The 19,126-nt window shown below is 36.1% G+C and overlaps 1 protein-coding gene across 1 annotated transcript in view; it reads left to right on the top strand.

The window, feature by feature from the left end:
- The first annotated feature begins 905 nt into the window (after positions 1 to 905).
- LOC145265647 (uncharacterized) overlaps positions 906 to 19,126 on the top strand; it is a 77,371-nt gene continuing 59,150 nt past the window's right edge. The window contains exons 1-2 of the mRNA XM_080121714.1: positions 906 to 1,528; positions 12,204 to 13,632. Of these exons, the coding sequence (XP_079977840.1) occupies positions 12,301 to 13,632 (1,332 nt within the window). The 5' untranslated portion in view covers positions 906 to 1,528; positions 12,204 to 12,300. The remainder of the gene's footprint in view (positions 1,529 to 12,203; positions 13,633 to 19,126) is intronic.

Here is a 19,126-nt window from a genome sequence, read left to right as displayed (position 1 = left end):
TACCACCAATAGCAATGGCCAAGAACACATTACCTGAAAGTACTTCCTTTAAACTCCTCTTCCTAAGGTTTACAGGAAACATGAACTGGAATAGATACATTGAGAGCATTGCCAAAGCTGCTGCGAAGAAAGTGGGCTCTCTCTACCATGCTAGAAAGCTACTTATGCCTGAAAGTATCCTGTACCACCATTCGCCCATGTATGGAGTACTGTTGTTATATTTGGGCTGGTGCATCTGCTGCTTGTTTCTCACTCCTTGACAGGGTTCAAAGGAGAGTCGCCAACCTGATAGGTCCTAAACTGTCATCAAAGCTTCAACCTCTGTCCCATCGATGAAATGTTGCATTCCTTTGCCTCTTCTACAAGTATTGTAATGGTAAATGCTCTGACGAACTACAAGCACTTGTACCCCCTGGACGTAAATACCCTTGACAAACCCGACAAGCAGCTAAATCCCACCCCTTCACAGTCGAGATTCCTAGGTGTAAGAAAGCCTTCTACTCCAATAGTTTCTTCCCCAGAACTGCTAGACTTTGGAACTCCCTTCCGGGATTCTGCTTTCCCAACTGTACTGACATGCAGAAGTTCAAGTGTAATGTGAACAGACATGTTGCTACTCATCTCTTTTCATAATACCCCTGCAACTTATGTCCCCGATTGTGGCCCCCCTGTCACTCTGCCTTGTGAAAATTGAATTAAAAAAAAAAAAATCCACTGATAATGATTCAAGTGAGATCAAAATAATTTTCCTTTTTTTGTCTTTTTATTTCTCTTGTCAATTTCCTTACCAACCCATCCCCCACCCCCCTTATCTGGGACAGCCAGCTTTTACTTTTACATACTACAATATGTTGTTGCTGCTGCTGCTACTACTAGTAGTACTAGTACAGTTATAAAATAATTACAACCGCATTCAGATTCGCTTTTCTTTCTTTCCACTGTCTCTACACTCCTTCCTTCCTTCCTTCCTTCCTGTGGCCCAAAACTACGTACATAAGTCACAGAGACGAGAGAGACATTTTGAGAATTTCCTGTTTTTTTTCAGACGCAAACTAAAGACTCCATCTGCTTACAAAAAATATCTATTGCAAGAAGCTAGTCGAATCCTTCCAAGAAATAACAGAGAGAGAGAGAAGATAATTTAAATTAACTTTTGAATTTTAAGTTTTAAAATCGCCGCCTTCTTAAAACGCGTGTTTCAATGAGACGCATTTCAAAACAGGAAGGAAATACAACTGCGAAAATAATTGTCAAACTACTGTTCCTCCGCAACATAGTTCCTGGATTTTTCTCTAAATTTTAAACTATAGTCTCAAGTTAAATTTTATTTGTTTGAATATAGGATTTTTTTATCTTTTATTTTAGTTTCAAGTAAGTATATATATATATATATATATATATATATATATATATATATATATATATATTGCTCGTGTCAATAGTTTTAAGCGCGCACTATTACTGTGTGTGAGCATTCTAAAGGCGGAAGTTTTGCTTGCGCTTCTTCGCTGCTTCGCCCGGAAGTGCGGTAAGTAATCACTTTCACTTTTGAGCGCACTTTTCGATTTGACGGCGAAAAGTTTAAAGTCCGAACGCGCAATGACCAACCCCAAAAAGACCCGCTTTTTTTTTTTTTTTTTTCCTCTCATAATTTAGCGTCAAATTACAATGTCATTACAAGAAACAAAATTTTCTGTTTTTCATCATTGCTAAAATTTTGACCGTAATGTTATTGTTTACACTTAAACATGTAAACAAGTTTTTTTTTTTTTTTTTAAGTGTACAAAAAATTTGTGCGCGCAAAAAATCGCACTTTTTTTCGTAATTTTTGCGATTTGTTGGCAAGAAAAGAAAAACCGTGTCGGCCGGTAGTGGTTCCGCCTTCTTTCTACAAAATCCATTTTCAAGATTCAACATTTGTATTTTTTTTTTTTTTTTTTTTTTTTTTTTTTACATGAAATCCGTTTTTGGTTTTAAAAAAATGTATTAAGTTTGTTTTAAAAATTTATTTATTTTCACGTTTTAATTTTTAGCCACTTCTTTTTTTAAATGAAAAAAAAACAAAAAAAACTCTACACACACAAATGCACACCCGCATACACATACAAATAAACAAGAACATAATTTTCTGGAAATCATTTTAAAAGAAAGTTGTGAATGGATTTATTAATAATCTCTTTCGAGTACGAAGTTTTTTCTGTTCTTTATTATTGCAGCGTCGGCAGCGAAATTCTAAAATTCTTCAGACTAAAAAGGGTTTATTATTTATACAACGTATTAAGCTAAAAAACAAACAAACAAAAAACTTTATATTAAAAAAAAAATAATACTAAAAACATACAGACGTGTAAGAGCTCTGCTTCAACTTTTTCTTATTTAATTTAAAAAATATTCTAGTTATGTTAATACGCACACTATTATATATATATATATATATATATATATATATATATATATATATATATATATATATATTCTTTGAAGTTTTTTAAACTTTAAAGACTTTTACAATTGTTATGGTTTTTATCATTCGTTAGAAAACCATTCAGGCAATTAGTAGTTTAATCACCTACAATCGCTGTATACTATAGAATTTACTTTTTATGGTGGAAATTATTTGATTTATAATTAACTAGACTACCCTTGACCCGTTGGGTCGGTATGTTATATTAGCTATGGAATTCATGTATAAACGTGACACTTGTGACGTAAAGAAAATATTTCTATGAAAGTATATTAAAATGAAAAATCACGGACGGATCACTCCCTATTCGTTTAAAGTTACTTATTTTTCCGAATAATCGCTCAAAAATCGAAAATTAAACATGATTTTCCTACGAATCGAACGCCAACGAAAGTCATTTAGCAGCAAAAACGTACATGAACCTACTGATGAGAAATATAAGAATGAAAAACCCATATTGGAATCCTTCAACCAAGTTATAGAAACTTAAAATCTAAAAAAAAAAATTAATAAAACCTGAAGCAAAAAAATAAAACCTAAATAAATAAAATAAAATAAAACTAATATTGAAACAGATTAGTAAATGTGTCAACAAATTCACCGTTCTCACACAACTATTTTGTATCTAGAAAAGTAAACAAAAAATAAAAAAAGAAGGAAGGAAAAGGGACGGATAGAGAGTAGTAGTAGTAGTAGTAGTCTTGGCTTTACTACAATTGTTCTTATGTTTGTCAACGGGTTAAGGTTGTTTAGTTGTAAGAAAATAGCGACAGTATAGTTGTAATAAAGAATAGTTGCAAAACACCCCCACTCTTCCCATGTTAAATAATAATTTCGAAATAATAACGTTAATATTTCAGTGCGCAGGTCAAAATCTGCAAAAGAAGCAATTTGCGTTTATATGTTTACGTTGTTATGGGTTAATGTTTATGCACGCATGAGCAATCGGATGTCGTAAACCAGAAAGTGGGTTACATCACTCATTACAAGGTCACTTGTTTTATAATTATATAGATAGATTTTAAGCACTTTAGATATAGCTTTACTTAAAGGTTTGGTAATGCTGTCTTTGAGGATACAATAAACTGTGTTTTTATGCATTTTAGGTATCCAATACATGGAAGTTTTTGTTTTTTTTCTTCTAACTTTAGTCCTACTTTATCAGTAATAATGCTATTATTCAGAATAATGCTATCTAAATTATCATTACTTAATTTATAGGTATATGAAACTTTACCTATAACTCCTACTTCTAACAATAAGTGTTGTATATAGTATTTTTTACATATTACAGCTATCTTTCCTGCTTTATCAATTCCTCGCATGAAATAACTGATTCTCTGTTGTTTATATTAACATATGTTCTATCCCTAATACTGTAACGAGGCATAACTCGATATAATCGACCTACATTTTTAGAATCTTGTAGGTTATTTTTCTTAATCTTAATATTTAAATATTTAAACTATGGCGGTTACCATAATGTAATTCTTGTTGGGTAGGTCACCATTTCGGCGGGTCCCCCTTTTGGGGAGTCGTCGAAATTAATAAGACGGGAGTAGAAACCGACCTGGGAATAATAATAAAGAAACAAAGGAACTTCCAAACGAAACGGTTTTATATTCATTTCAGCGTACAAGTGGTATCGGGTTATAGAAAGTTTGTGATTTTCATTCATGTCCCTGACTCTGGAACCACTCGCATCTCTGTCTTTTTTGCTTCCAACACTTTTTGTATCTCTTTTTTTGTCTTTCCCACCAGAACTGTTCTCCGTCCTGATTAGTTACAACCTCTCGTCACATTTTTGAGGAAAGAAGGAAGGGGGAAAGGGAAGAGTAGAGAGAAAGAGACATGTAATGGAGAAATAGTAGTCTTGGCTTCACTACACAAGTCCCCCTCCAGTAACAGAGTTAGTTAATATCCTTAGAATTTCTACTATGTCTACTTCTGTTTAAAAATAAAAATATTCATTTTTCTTTTTCCATGTCACTTTTCCTCCTGATCTAGATTTATACATGCCACCAGAAATTTTACTCTCTACTTTATCGGTATCATCTGTTCTGACATCCTTATCATTAGTAGTACCTATCTGTGCTTTCTCGGTCACTCTAGTTCTATTACTGCTAGTTGGCTCTGTAAAACGGTTTTAACCTATCGATTGATACGTGTGCATGAGTACCATTATTCATATCGATCTGGAAGTGTTTATCTGATCGAGTCAAAACTTTATAAGGACCTGAGTACGATGCTTCTAATGGTTTCCTAACTCGATCAACCCTTAACCATACTTTCTCACAGGAAAGTAAGGTTTTCGGTATAAAAGATTTTGCATTTCCATGGATAAATCCTTTTCCATCGTTGAGTACGTCGATTTGGGACATCCATTCACACAAATTACGTACATACTTGTTAACTGGAGTTCCTTTTTCTACTCTCTGCTTGTGTATCAGCTGATGAGGAATCAATATTGGTGCTCCAGTAACAGTGGTAAAAGGTGGAAAACCTGATTCATTAGGGGTGCTGTGTATACCTTGTATGATCACTGGTATCGCTTTCATCCAGGATTCTTTTCGCGCTATAATCGCTGCCTTAAGGGTACGATGAGCTCTTTCAATTATCCTATTACTTTGAGGATGATACAAAGTTATTCTCAATTGGTAAAAACCTACTACCTTGGCCAACTCTTGAAACAATTCGCTCTCAAATTGGCTACCTCTGTCAGTTACAACATGCAATGGAACTCCAAATCGAGATATTCAGGCATTGATAAATGCCTCTGCTACCGACTGCGCAGTTATTTCGATCATTGGCTGTACTTCGATCCAGCGAGTTGCACGATCGATACAGGTCAGCAAATATTTGTATGGACTGAGGTAAGGATCTGACTCATTGCGCGTTATGGGTAACGGGCCAACAATATCAATATGTACCGTTTGGAAACATGCGGATGGTAAATCAAACTCCTGGACTGCAGACTTTGTGTGTCTGTGAACTTTTGACTGTTGACATACAACACATTCTACACAGAATTGCTTGACTGTCTTATCTAAGTTAGGCCAGAAGTATCTAGACATAATCAGTTTAATAGATGCTCCAGTTCCAGGGTGCGCTAAACCGTGTAAACTGTCAAAGACAGCCCTACGAAGCTCTTTTGGGACAAACGGCCTGGGATACTTGGTTGAAGCATCACACAGGACAGAGCCAATTTCACGTGACACGCAGTATTCTTTTAAATTAGCGTATGACTATTTCGTCATTTCCTTTTTGTGCTTGGGCTATTTCAGCCAAATCACATACATCTATTTGCACCGCTAAAGCAGTTCTAGACATACAGTCTGCAACTACGTTCTCATCTCCTTTAATATTGTGGCAAAAGCTGTGAAAATGAGAGCTTACTGTTCAAACGACCTAGGTGTGCGTGTGTGCTTTGTCATCGCTGCGTAGTGGTAGCACTATGGTTGCGTAACTTGGGACTAACTTGCGATAAAAACCTGTAATTCCCAAAAATCTACGCAAGCTTTTCAAATCTTTGGGTACTGGAAAGGTTTCTAATTTTTTAATTTTTTTTGAAGTAGGAAACAAGCCTTCTTTGCTTACATGAAAACCTAAACAGTCCAACTCTGGCACTCCGAATACACACTTAGCTAAGGAAATCTTTAAATTATTATCACTAAGAATCCTGAATACCTTATCTAAGTCTTCCTTGCGCTGTTGTTCACTTTCGCTAAAAACTAATATGTCGTCTAAATATACGAATACACAATTTAATTTTAGAAATATCTTATGTGTGTATACACGTGAATGTATGTACATGAACGTACATATATGTACGTTTGTGGACGTGTGCTCGTATGTATGTATAGCTTGAAATGTGAACGCGTGTTTTTGTGTGAGACTAGAAAAGGCTCGTGCAGCCCGTATAGAAGGAAACAGCGACCGAGTCTGTAGAGTCCATATTTACTTCGCAGAAGAGCCTCGTACATGTAAGTCATGGTGCAAATGGCCAAAGAAAAAGAGCAATATACAAATCCTACCTAACTCGCGTCACTCATCTCCCGCCCCTAGCGATTCAGAAAACTAAAAAGGCGGACTGCGTTTGCTCCAGTAGTGCCGCCATTACTAGAAATTACTACAAAAATAGGAGCGTCTAAAGTAAATTTTATTGTAGATACAGGAGCCAGTATTTCCATTTACCACGTTCTGTAGTAAATGGAATTACCTTGGAACCAACTCCTGTTCATATCTCGACTGCTAACGGCGAAAGCATAAAATGCTATGGTCAAACTAGCTTAGAAGTCAAGATTCCACGTTTAAGAAGATCTTCCCAATGGAGTTTCGTGATTACGGATGTCACTAACCCTTTGTTAGGATTTGACTTTTTAAACAAGTTTAATATAGTAGTGGATTGCAAGAATGGATCCATCCGTGATAATGTAACAGAGCGCGAAATTTAAGTCAACACAGTAACTGAAACCAATACTCTATTGATTAATAAAATAGACCTAGAAGAATACGTTAACAAAATAATAAATAACTATAGTAGCGTAATATCACCTCACAGCGATACAGACAAAGAATATGTCAGAGTGTATCACAGGATTGATACAAGCAGCCATGTACCAGTCTTTGTTAAAGCCAGGCAACTTTCCGGTCCTAAATTAGACGCAGCACAGGCAGAATTTAAAAACTTACTAAATACTGAAGTCATCCAGCCTTCCAGTAGCGAGTGGGCAACACCCTTGCACTTAGTGAAGAAATCAGATGGTTCATATCGAGCTTGCTGTGGCTACCGCGCGCTGAATAGTGTTACCAAGACAGATCGCTACCCGATACCGAACATAAATTCATTCTGCACACAACTTGCTGGTAGACAATATTTTTCCAAGATCGATTTGACTGCAGCATATCACCAGATTAAAGTAGACCCTGAAGATGTGCCAAAGATTCGAAAAGCTTGCGTAGATTTTTGGGAATTACAGGTTTTTATCGCAAGTTAGTCCCTAGTTACGCAACCATAGTGCTACCACTATCTGAACGAATGAGGTTGGACCCTAAAGCAACGTTTGAGCTAAACGAAGAAGAAACTCATGCTTTCAGAACAATAATAAGCAAATTGTCAGAAATTACGGCATAGCTCATCCGCAGTCTTCAGCCACAGAGTACCACCTGCATTACACCAGCTAATAGATAAGAAACCAGTACCTATAGGTTTCTTTTCCAAGAAATTTTTTCAAGCCCAGGCCAAGTATTCTACATTCGATAGAAAGCTACTGGCGGCTTATTTTTCAGTAATACATTTCCATCACGTCATAGAGGGTCGTCACGTGACATTATTCACTGACCATAAGCCATTATGTGGAGCCTTTTATAGTCGGACACCCGCAAAGTCGGATCAACAACAATGACACTTGTCAGTACTTGCTGAATATATCGCTGACGTGGTGTATATTAAAGGAGACGAGAACGTAGTTGCAGACTGTATGTCTAGAACTGCTTTAGCTGTGCAAATAGATGCATGTGATTTGGCTGAAATAGCCCAGGCACAAAAAGGAGATGACGAAATAAAGTCATACGCTAATTTAAAAGAATACTGCGTGTCACGTGAAATTGGCTCTGTCCTGTGTGATACTTCAACCAAGTATCCCAGGCCGTTTGTCCCAAAAGAGCTTCGTAGGGCTGTCTTTGACAGTTTACACGGTTTAGCGCACCCTGGAACTGGAGCATCTATTAAACTGATTATGTCTAGATACTTCTGGCCTAACTTAGATAAGACAGTCAAGCAATTCTGTGTAGAATGTGTTGTATGTCAACAGTCAAAAGTTCACAGACACACAAAGTCTGCAGTCCAGGAGTTTGATTTACCATCCGCATGTTTCCAAACGGTACATATTGATATTGTTGGCCCGTTACCCATAACGCGCAATGAGTCAGATCCTTACCTCAGTCCATACAAATATTTGCTGACCTGTATCGATCGTGCAACTCGCTGGATCGAAGTACAGCCAATGATCGAAATAACTGCGCAGTCGGTAGCAGAGGCATTTATCAATGCCTGAATATCTCGATTTGGAGTTCCATTGCATGTTGTAACTGACAGAGGTAGCCAATTTGAGAGCGAATTGTTTCAAGAGTTGGCCAAGGTAGTAGGTTTTTACCAATTGAGAATAACTTTGTATCATCCTCAAAGTAATAGGATAATTGAAAGAGCTCATCGTACCCTTAAGGCAGCGATTATAGCGCGAAAAGAATCCTGGATGAAAGCGATACCAGTGATCATACAAGGTATACGCAGCACCCCTAATGAATCAGGTTTTCCACCTTTTACCACTGTTACTGGAGCACCAATATTGATTCCTCATCAGCTGATACACAAGCAGAGAGTAGAAAAAGGAACTCCAGTTAACAAGTATGTACGTAATTTGTGTGAATGGATGTCCCAAATCTACGTACTCAACGATGGAAAAGGATTTATCCATGGAAATGCAAAATCTTTTATACCGAAAACCTTACTTTCCTGTGAGAAAGTATGGTTAAGGGTTGATCGAGTTAGGAAACCATTAGAAGCATCGTACTCAGGTCCTTATAAAGTTTTGACTCGATCAGATAAACACTTCCAGATCGATATGAATAATGGTACTCATGCACACGTATCAATCGATAGGTTAAAACCGTTTACAGAGCCAACTAGCAGTAATAGAACTAGAGTGACCGAGAAAGCACAGATAGGTACTACTAATGATAAGGATGTCAGAACAGATGATACCGATAAAGTAGAGAGTAAAATTTCTGGTGGCATGTATAAATCTAGATCAGGAGGAAAAGTGACATGGAAAAAGAAAAATGAATATTTTTATTTTTAAACAGAAGTAGACATAGTAGAAATTCTAAGGATATTAACTAACTCTGTTACTGGAGGGGGACTTGTGTAGTGAAGCCAAGACTACTATTTCTCCATTACATGTCTCTTTCTCTCTACTCTTCCCTTTCCCCCTTCCTTCTTTCCTCAAAAATGTGACGAGAGGTTGTAACTAATCAGGACGGAGAACAGTTCTGGTGGGAAAGACAAAAAAAGAGATACAAAAAGTGTTGGAAGCAAAAAAGACAGAGATGCGAGTGGTTCCAGAGTCAGGGGACATGAATGAAAATCACGAACTTTCTATAACCCGATACCACTTGTACGCTGAAATGAATATAAAACCGTTTCGTTTGGAAGTTCCTTTGTTTCTTTATTATTATTCCCAGGTCGGTTTCTACTCCTGTCTTATTAATTTCGACGACTCCCCAAAAGGGGGACCCGCCGAAATAGTGACCTACCCAACAAGAATTACATTATGGTAACTGCTATAAGTTCGTGATTTTCATCTTTAGAATATCATTGTCTACAGCTCCTGAACTATTACGCCCATTATTTTGAAATTTTTCAATAATTTTTACAGAAAAAGACGACTGGCTACAGGTTTCTTTAAAGTGTTTAATAACATGGATTCAGCCTTTAGTTCTATGCAAATTCATACGTTTATTCAAAGACATTACAGTTTCCCCTATGTGCTGTCGATTACAATTTTTACAGGACGACAGGTAAACTAAATTTTGTGACTTACATGACAAATCTTCTTTAAAATGATTACGCACAATTTTTTAAAATCACGTTAGATTTATGTTCTTGTGATGTTACAAGAATATCACATGTTTTACATAATGAAGCTTTACAAAGAGCTACATTAAAATTATTTTTGGCCTAACAAGTCCCATTTGCCATTTCAAAAGAAGGAGTTCCTACTTCTGTATTACTAATGAGAACGGCTTGACCCTGTCAAGATTTATCCAATCTCCTTGGGTGATTAGCCCTAGGAGAACTCTCTAGTTCTGAGGACTACCCAGACCTAACTTGCGATCTAGTTTTAGTGACCATATTTAAAGTTATATAATTTTATATAATTTATATGATTTTATATAATTTTTTATAATTTTATATTATTTTTTTAGTGTTTTATAAGTGAAAAGAAACTTAAGTACCTTTGGTACCAGAAAAGTATTTCAATATATATATAGACAGACAGATCTATAAAAAAACTTTGTGTTTGTGCGTGAGTTCGTTCCCTGTGTACTCGGAAACAGCTGGGCCGATTTTTATGAAATTTTACATGAAGGTATTTTAAGTACTTGGCAGTGTTCTTAGATAGGTTTAGTATCAGAATGTCTTTGCTAAATATCGATAATTGAAATACTCTGCTGAAAGAAGGAACACACAATTTTGACCAAAGTAAACAACTTACACAGCATAACATCGCAAGTACATTTGAGAAGTTTCATTACCACACAAGCCCAAAGGCCCGTCATATAAAATCAACAATAGGTTTTTTGATATGACAGGGGTGCATTCAAAACAAATGCTTCTGTTTAAAGCACAACTGCGCTATAATACTTGACATTTTATTTTAAACTTAAATTCAAGTCATTATCACTGCATAACCAGTAAATCCAGGCATATAAAGTCAACAGTTGTTTTTAATATGACAGGAGTGCGTTCGAAATGAATGTTTTTGTTTAGAGCACAATTGAAGTATGATACTTGACTATATAATCAATAGTAGATTCTCTACAGTAAATGTAGACTACAATATATTGTGGACTACATCACTGCAGGGAGGCATGTGAAGCTTCCTCCCAGTACACTGCAATGGGTCCCTAACTAGAGCAGGCAATCAATCGATTTGATTGAAAAATGGTGATTTCACTAGTTTTGATGACAACAAAAATGTGGGAGTGCAAAACATTCGTTGATCATCATTCAATCCCAGACAATGTCAGGTCTCCTTGCTAGTATTATATATGATATATGTAATATATGTATATTATATCTATGATATATATATATATATATATATATATATATATATATATATATATATATATATAATATAACTCGTCTATACTAATAATTTGCTAATATCTGTCTTTTCTCTGAAGAGAATAACGTTCTTTGAAACTCTGCAGAATAAGGATTTTTTGAAAATTATTTTTGGAGTATTCTATCGAACAATAAATTTTATATTTATTTACAGTATAGATTTCTTTTCCTTTTGAAAAGCTCAACTTCCAATTGTGTTTGTATTGAGTTTTTTGGGATTTGGTTGGGATTACTATATAAATCTTAATATTTATATTAGTTTTCAGTTTACACTAGGAAATAAAATTCTTCAGCTAATTATTTTTTTATTCATATTTTTTTTATTTTTTCATTCCAATATGTAAAACTATATCAATTAGCTTGAGAACTCTTCACAGATATTTCTGACTCGTTCCTTCCAGAAATTATCATTTGAACTTTTAAATGGCTGATAAAATTTACTTGCACCACTACTATAAATGCATTACAAATCTCTGTTAACTGGTGCAATGCATCTTCCAGTTGCTGTGCAGGATGATCTTCCCCAATGCTGCCCTATTCTCCCTGCCAAACCACACGTCTGTTCATTTGAATGCCTTTTAGACACTATCCTCAAGTATTTGTGAAGAGTTCTTGAGCTAATTGATTGATTGAAGAATTTTCAATCTGATTGATAAAATGGTATTTTTACAATGCCTTTATAATGATAGTAAAATGGTATTTTTACAATGCCTTTATAATGATAGTATGCTTAGTAGGATGGTATGTTTGATATGATTGGTATGACTGATATTTTGTTATACAAACATAATTTACATTATTTAACAATTTTTTTTTCTTTTACTTCAGGGGAACGGACAATTTCAATTTGATGATAAAAAAACTTTTCTAGAACATCAGCTGGTCCTACTCAAAAGCGAAAATTAATTTATCAGCAACAACCAATATGGAGTTCCGTGTAAATTGTGGAAAAACCTGCAAAAATTTTACTCCTTCCTTTAAATGTCCAATTCCTATTGCATCATGTAATACTGATTCTCAAAGGTTTTGTTGCGTTGATAATCACTCGATTGTATCTCAGCCATCATATATTATATCCTCTTCGCCCATAGACAAAGTGTCCATAGCACCAGGAATTAGTGACTCCTCAGTAACCACCCAAGAGATTCATACTTTATCTGTAACACAAACAGCATCATTAACTTTGACCCAAGTTCCAAGGCCATCAATATCATCTGATACTACTATACCATCTTGTTCAACGTCATTATCTACTGCAACAAAAAAGATGCAAGAATCTGACCAATCGAGGCCGTATGAGTGTCATATTTGCCGAAAGAAATTCCGACAATCAGGACATTTAACGAAACATTTACGAGTTCATACTGGAGAAAGACCCTTTCAATGCATGTTTTGTGAGAAACGATTTTCGCAGTCAAATAATTTGACAGCTCATATGCGTATGCACACAGCAGAGAAACCTTACGAATGTCCATGTTGTAGTTTGTCATTTTCTCGATCTGATAATCTTGCAACACATATCAGGACACACACAGGGGAAAAGTGTTACCCATGCACAATGTGTAAAAAATCATTCTCACATGCCGGAAATCTTACAGAACATTTCAAAATTCACACTGGATTGAAACCATATGAGTGTGAATTCTGCAACAAGAAATTTTCGCAGTCCGGCCATCTTACAAAACATTTACGAATACATAAGGGAGAAAAACCATACGTTTGTAAATTCTGCTCAAAAGCATTTTCGCAATCCAACAATTTAATCGCGCACCTTCGCATTCACACTGCTGAACGTCCATTTGCTTGTACGTTTTGTTTGCGTAAATTTCCACGCTCTGATTCTCTGAAAAGACATTTACGTGTCCATTCTGGCGAACGTGTTTTTGAGTGCAGCCACTGTGAGAAGACTTTTTCTCATGCAGGAAACCTCAGCGAACATTTGAAAATTCATTCGGGTGAACGACCGTACTCATGTTCACATTGTATGAAAACGTTTGCGCAATCAGGACATTTAACAAAACATGTGAGAACACATACTGGCGAGAAACCCTTCTCGTGTCCGTTCTGCAAAAAATGTTTCATTCAATCAGGCCATTTAACAAAGCATCTCAAAACGCATCAAAAGAAACAAAATTGTTTGCAGTCAAATTCTTCAATCCTGACTAAAACTTTTGAAGAATTATCTGGAAATATCAAAGAATTTAATGATTTGCCTAAAAATTTATCAAGCATGAAAGATGAAACACCAGAATCTGTAGCAAAATAAACACAAAGACAATGATGAATTATGAAAAGAAATTCTAACGTTGAAGAAATAAGAATTACCTCCCATTATAGCCAGTTTACACACATGAATGTAATTAGACACGAGAGATGGCTCCAAGGGAGCAGAGTCTAAGGGAAGGGGTAAGGGGCATGTGACTTTCAGTAATTTTCCTGATATTTTTCTGTAAAATATTTTCCAAACTGTGAAAAGAAATCAAAGAAATCACTATGAGAATTGGATAAAATATTTAAATAAAAAGTTGGGATGGTAATTGTGTTTTTGTAAACATTTTTAAAAAAATGACGTAGCAACGATACCAAGTTATCCTTATTTTTTTACACCTACAAACTACTCTTTCTTCGCATGTATTATTCATTAATGTTCTGTTGATTAGCATATGTAAATGGGGTCAGTCAACACAAAACAGAATTGATTGGTTACTTTTATGGCATATCAATTCTTTTCAAGTTATTTAAGCTAAATTCGTTTATTTTTTCATAAAAGTTTTTGTTTGGAGTTCTTAATATCTCCAAATATTGATTCTTTGGGTAGAAAGAGTCTGGAAGTCATTATAATCAACAGATGATTATGTCCTGCCCTCCCCCAACTCCCAGATGAAATTTCATGTCATACTCAGGGAAGTTGAGAAGAGGGAAAAACATCAGTAGTTTATAGGGTTTGGAAAAGGGGGAGGCAAAACAAAAAGGGATTAAAAAGGGGCCATGAAAAATTTCAAAGTGATGAGGTAAGATAAAGCTGAACACTTTGCTCAAGGGTGTCTGAAGCAGTTTGATGTTATACTTGGGACATATTCTTTTTAATCCATAAATGGAATTCAGACAAATTCTACCATTACAGATCAGAGGGGACATAGGAGTAATGGGAACTAAGAAGTTACATTACAAGTAAACTTTCGGAACAGGGTCTTATCACTGATCACACTCAAGATCAAAATATTGCTGTCTTAACAAGAACACAAGTCAGCTGTAAGACATCCTGAAAATGTAAAGATGAGTCATAATTTATTCGGGCCTTACTTCTTATTATATGAAGTATTTCCGAAATTATTCTATGAAAACTATAAAAACTGATTAAGCTGAAATTTTGCACGATGTTATGATTATTGATGTTAGATATCAAATCAAAGTAGAGAGGCGTACAGCACATATCTTTTTCTCGCAGGTAAGAAACCCATGTGGCACATTATTTTTGACAGAAATAAGAAAGTTTTACTAATTGATTTCTTATGTGACATTCAACTTTCTTCCATTGAAATAAACTCTTTTTAATAGAGATTTTGTCTTTCCTTCGATGCTAGGTTTTGTTTACTATTAATTAATACATCTCACATCTCTAAATAAATGTCTAATAGTCTTTGTTTTATTGCTATTCATTCCAGCAGAACAAAAGGTCAATAACTTTTTAACAATTGAGGATATCTAAATCAATGATGAATGCCAAGATCACAAAAAGATTAAAGTCACACTTTTGCTGATAAGTTTGTTTCCGTTCATTATACTCGTTACTTGGTCCATATTGTAGCCAATGAAATCCACATCAAATCCTTTAACCATTAAAGTTCACTTATGTTTGAAATTTTTATGGAATTTCAACTTACAATTTTTTAAAATTACAGTAAATACCATGCAAATTTTTCAACCTGATTAGATAAATAGTTTATGAAGATTTCTATGGCATAATTTTATACAATATTTAAGAAGTAAAGCCCAGATAAGGCTTTGGCCCATCGTTATATTGTCAGATGGAGATATGTAGTTTTATGACTGACTTTTGTTTTTGTTGTAAAATGTTACTTTTGAACAAAAGTGGAATTTTGTTGCTTCAGAACTCGTGTATACATATTTATTATGAAGCATCTATTTATTATAAACTTTGATGTTTAATGAGTAATACAAAGGAAGAAGCAAAAAATGGTAAAAATTGCAACACTTTTGTTCAACATGAAACCAAGTTTGAAAAAAACTGTAGCTGACCCAATGCTGAATAATTCTTAAATTTAGAAATAAATGACACTCTTATAATTTCAAGTTAAATAAAATTAAATACCAAATGTGAAACCTTTTTGCATATATTGTTTGTATTTTGATTGTGTTTCTTATTTCTAACACTTGTAATGGTGTCTTCTTAGCAGTTCTAGCAATGTGAATCTGTAGCACCCACTATTTATTTTCTCTATAAATTCCTTATTAATACTCGATACTATAATCATCATCATAATATATAAAAGGCAAAAATCTGTGTGTATGTATGTATGTATGTATGTATGTTTGTTTGTAACGCTAACACTTTTTGACAGACACAACCAAAGTTGACAAATTAGGTATCATATTGCACCGTGATCACCCGCATGACAAATATCGAAATTTCACATCAAACGGACAATTAGAAGGGGGTGAACTGATCATTTTCTCCCAGGGGGGGGCCCAAAAAAACCTGTCATTTTAACGTTATTCATTACGTGTCACGTGACGTGACGTCAGCTCAGTAAAATGTCGGCTGCGGCTGAGGTACGTTAAAACTGCCTTCGGAGGAGAAATTGATACTATAACACAGTTAAATATTAGTTTTCGACTCGAACCGTTATTACCAACGGAATTATCGCACTCCAAAAATCAAAATCCCAAAATTACACGAAAATTGACGTAGGGAAAATGTTTTTATTTTTGCTTGAAGTTTTTTGCCGGCGAAGATGACTTTGCTCTTTGTAAAACATGTAAACAAAGATTTAGCCATTTTGTTTATACATTCTAACTCTGTTAACTTGAAGGGGGAGGGGTGGGTATCAGTATCAGGCCGCTTATGTAAACGAAAATTAGGTCGCGTGCACAGTTTTACAAAGTACACTTTCTCTCTCTCTCTCTCTAGCCGTCTTTCTCTCTCTCTCTCTCGCCGTCTTTCTCTCTCTCTCTCTCTCGCGCCGTCTTTCTCTCTCTCTCTCTCTCGCGCCGTCTTTCTCTCTCTCTCTCACTCTCTTCTCTCTCTGTACCACTTTCCTAACTCTCTCTATCACCATATTTCTCTCTCTCTAACTCTCTTCTCTCTCTCTCTCTAGACCTCTTTTTCTTCTCTTTCTCTCTCTCACCCTCTTTATCTACTCTCTCTCTCTCGCCCTCTTTCCCTTCTATCTATATTAGCACTTATCAAGGCCAATAGGCAACTCGAGATTGAGAGTTCAAACGTGCACAGTAGTGAAATTTGGGAAAGAGGATGGAACAACTTTCTCTTCTGCCTCTCTCTCACACTCTTTATCTTCTCTCTCTCACCCTGTTTCTCTTCTCTCTATATTAGCAATTATCAAGGCCAATAGGCAACTCGAGGATAAACTTGACGATGAGAGTTCAAACGTGCACAGTATTCAAATTTGGGAAAGAGGATGGAACATCTTTCTCTTCTGCCTCTCTCTCACACACTTTATCTTCTCTCTCTCTCTCCCTGTTTCTCTTCTCTCTATATTAGCACTTATCAAGGCCAATAGGCAACTCGAGGATCAACTCGACCATGAGAGTTCCAACGTGCACAGTATTAAAATTTGGGAAAGAGGATGGAACAACTTTCTCTACTGCCTCTCTCTCACACTCTTTATCTTCTCTCTCTCTCTCTCACCCTGTTTCTCTTCTCTCTATATTAGCACTTATCAAGGCCAATAGGCAAATCAAGGATCAACTCGACCATGAGAGTTCAAACGTGCACAGTATTCAAATTTGGGAAAGAGGATGGAACATCTTTCTCTTCTGTCTCTCTCTCACACTCTTTATCTTCTCTCTCTCTCACCGTGTTTCTCTTCTCTCTATATTAGCACTTATCAAGGCCAATAGGCAACTCGAGGATCAACTCGACCATGAGAGTCCAAACGTGCACAGTATTCAAATTTGGGAAAGAGTATGCAACAACTTTCTCTTCTGCCTCTCTCTCACACACTTTATCTTCTCTCTCTCTCTCACCCTGTTTCTCTTCTCTCTATATAAGCACTTAACAAGGCCAATAGGCAACTCGAGGATCAACTCGACGATGAGAGTTCAAACGTGCACATTATTCAAATTTGGGAAAGAGGATGGAACAACTTTCTCTACTGCCTCTCTCTCACACACTTTCTCTTCTCTCTCTCTCACCCTGTTTCTCTTCTCTCTATATTAGCACTTATCCAGGCCAATAGGCAACTCGAGGATCAACTCGACCATGAGAGTTCAAACGTGCACAGTATTCAAATTTGGGAAAGAGGATGGAACAACTTTCTCTTCTGCCTCTCTCTCACACTCTTTATCTTCTCTCTCTCTCGCCCTGTTTCTCTTCTCTCTATATTAGCAATTATCAAGGCCAATAGGCAACTCGAGGATCAACTCGACGATGAGAGTTCAAACGTGCACAGTATTCAAATTTGGGAAAGAGGATGGAACAACTTTCTCTTCTGCCTCTCTCTCAAACTCTTAATCTTCTCTCTCTCTCACCGTGTTTCTCTTCTCTCTATATTAGCACTTATCAAGGCCAATAGGCAACTCGATGATCAACTCGACGATGAGAGTTCAAACGTGCACAGTATTAAAATTTGGGAAAGAGGATGGAACAACTTTCTCTTCTGCCTCTCTCTCACACTCTTAATCTTCTCTCTCTCTCTCACCCTGTTTCTCTTCTCTATATATAAGCACTTATCAAGGCCAATAGGCAACTCGAGGATCAACTCGACGATGAGAGTTCAAACGTGCACAGTATTCAAATTTGGGAAAGAGGATGGAACAACTTTCTCTTCTGCCTCTCTCTCACACTCTTTATCTTCTCTCTCTCTCACACCCTGTTTCTCTTCTCTCTATATTAGCACTTATCAAGGCCAATAGGACACTCGAGGATCAACTCGACGATGAGAGTTCAAACGTGCACAGTATTCAAATTTGGGAAAGAGGATGGAACAACTTTCTCTACTGCCTCTCTCTCACACTCTTTATCTTCTCTCTCTCTCTCACCCTGTTTCTCTTCTCTCTATATTAGCACTTATCAAGGCCAATAGGCAACTCGAGGATCAACTCGACGATGAGAGTTCAAACCTGCACAGTATTCAAATTTGGGAAAGAGGATGGAACAACTTTCTCTACTGCCTCTCTCTCACACTCTTTATCTTCTCTCTCTCACCCTGTTTCTCTTCTCTCTATATTAGCACTTATCAAGGCCAATAGGCAAATCAAGGATCAACTGGACCATGAGAGTTCAAACGTGCACAGTATTCAAATTTGGGAAAGAGGATGGAACATCTTTCTCTTCTGCCTCTCTCTCACACTCTTTATCTTCTCTCTCTCACCCTGTTTCTCTTCTCTATATATTAGCACTTATCAAGGCCAACAGGCAACTCGAGGATCAACTCGACCATGAGAGTTCAAACGTGCACAGTATTCAAATTTGGGAAAGAGTATGGAACAACTTTCTCTTCTGCCTCCCTCTCACACACTTTATCTTCTGTCTCTCTCTCACCCTGTTT

Source organism: Euprymna scolopes, chromosome 40, assembly GCF_053919585.1.
Source record: "Euprymna scolopes isolate OS-2025 chromosome 40, ASM5391958v1, whole genome shotgun sequence".
In the NCBI taxonomy this organism is placed as follows: domain Eukaryota; kingdom Metazoa; phylum Mollusca; class Cephalopoda; order Sepiida; family Sepiolidae; genus Euprymna; species Euprymna scolopes.
Note: the sequence above shows the minus strand (reverse complement) of the source record. Positions and strands in the feature narration are given on the sequence as shown.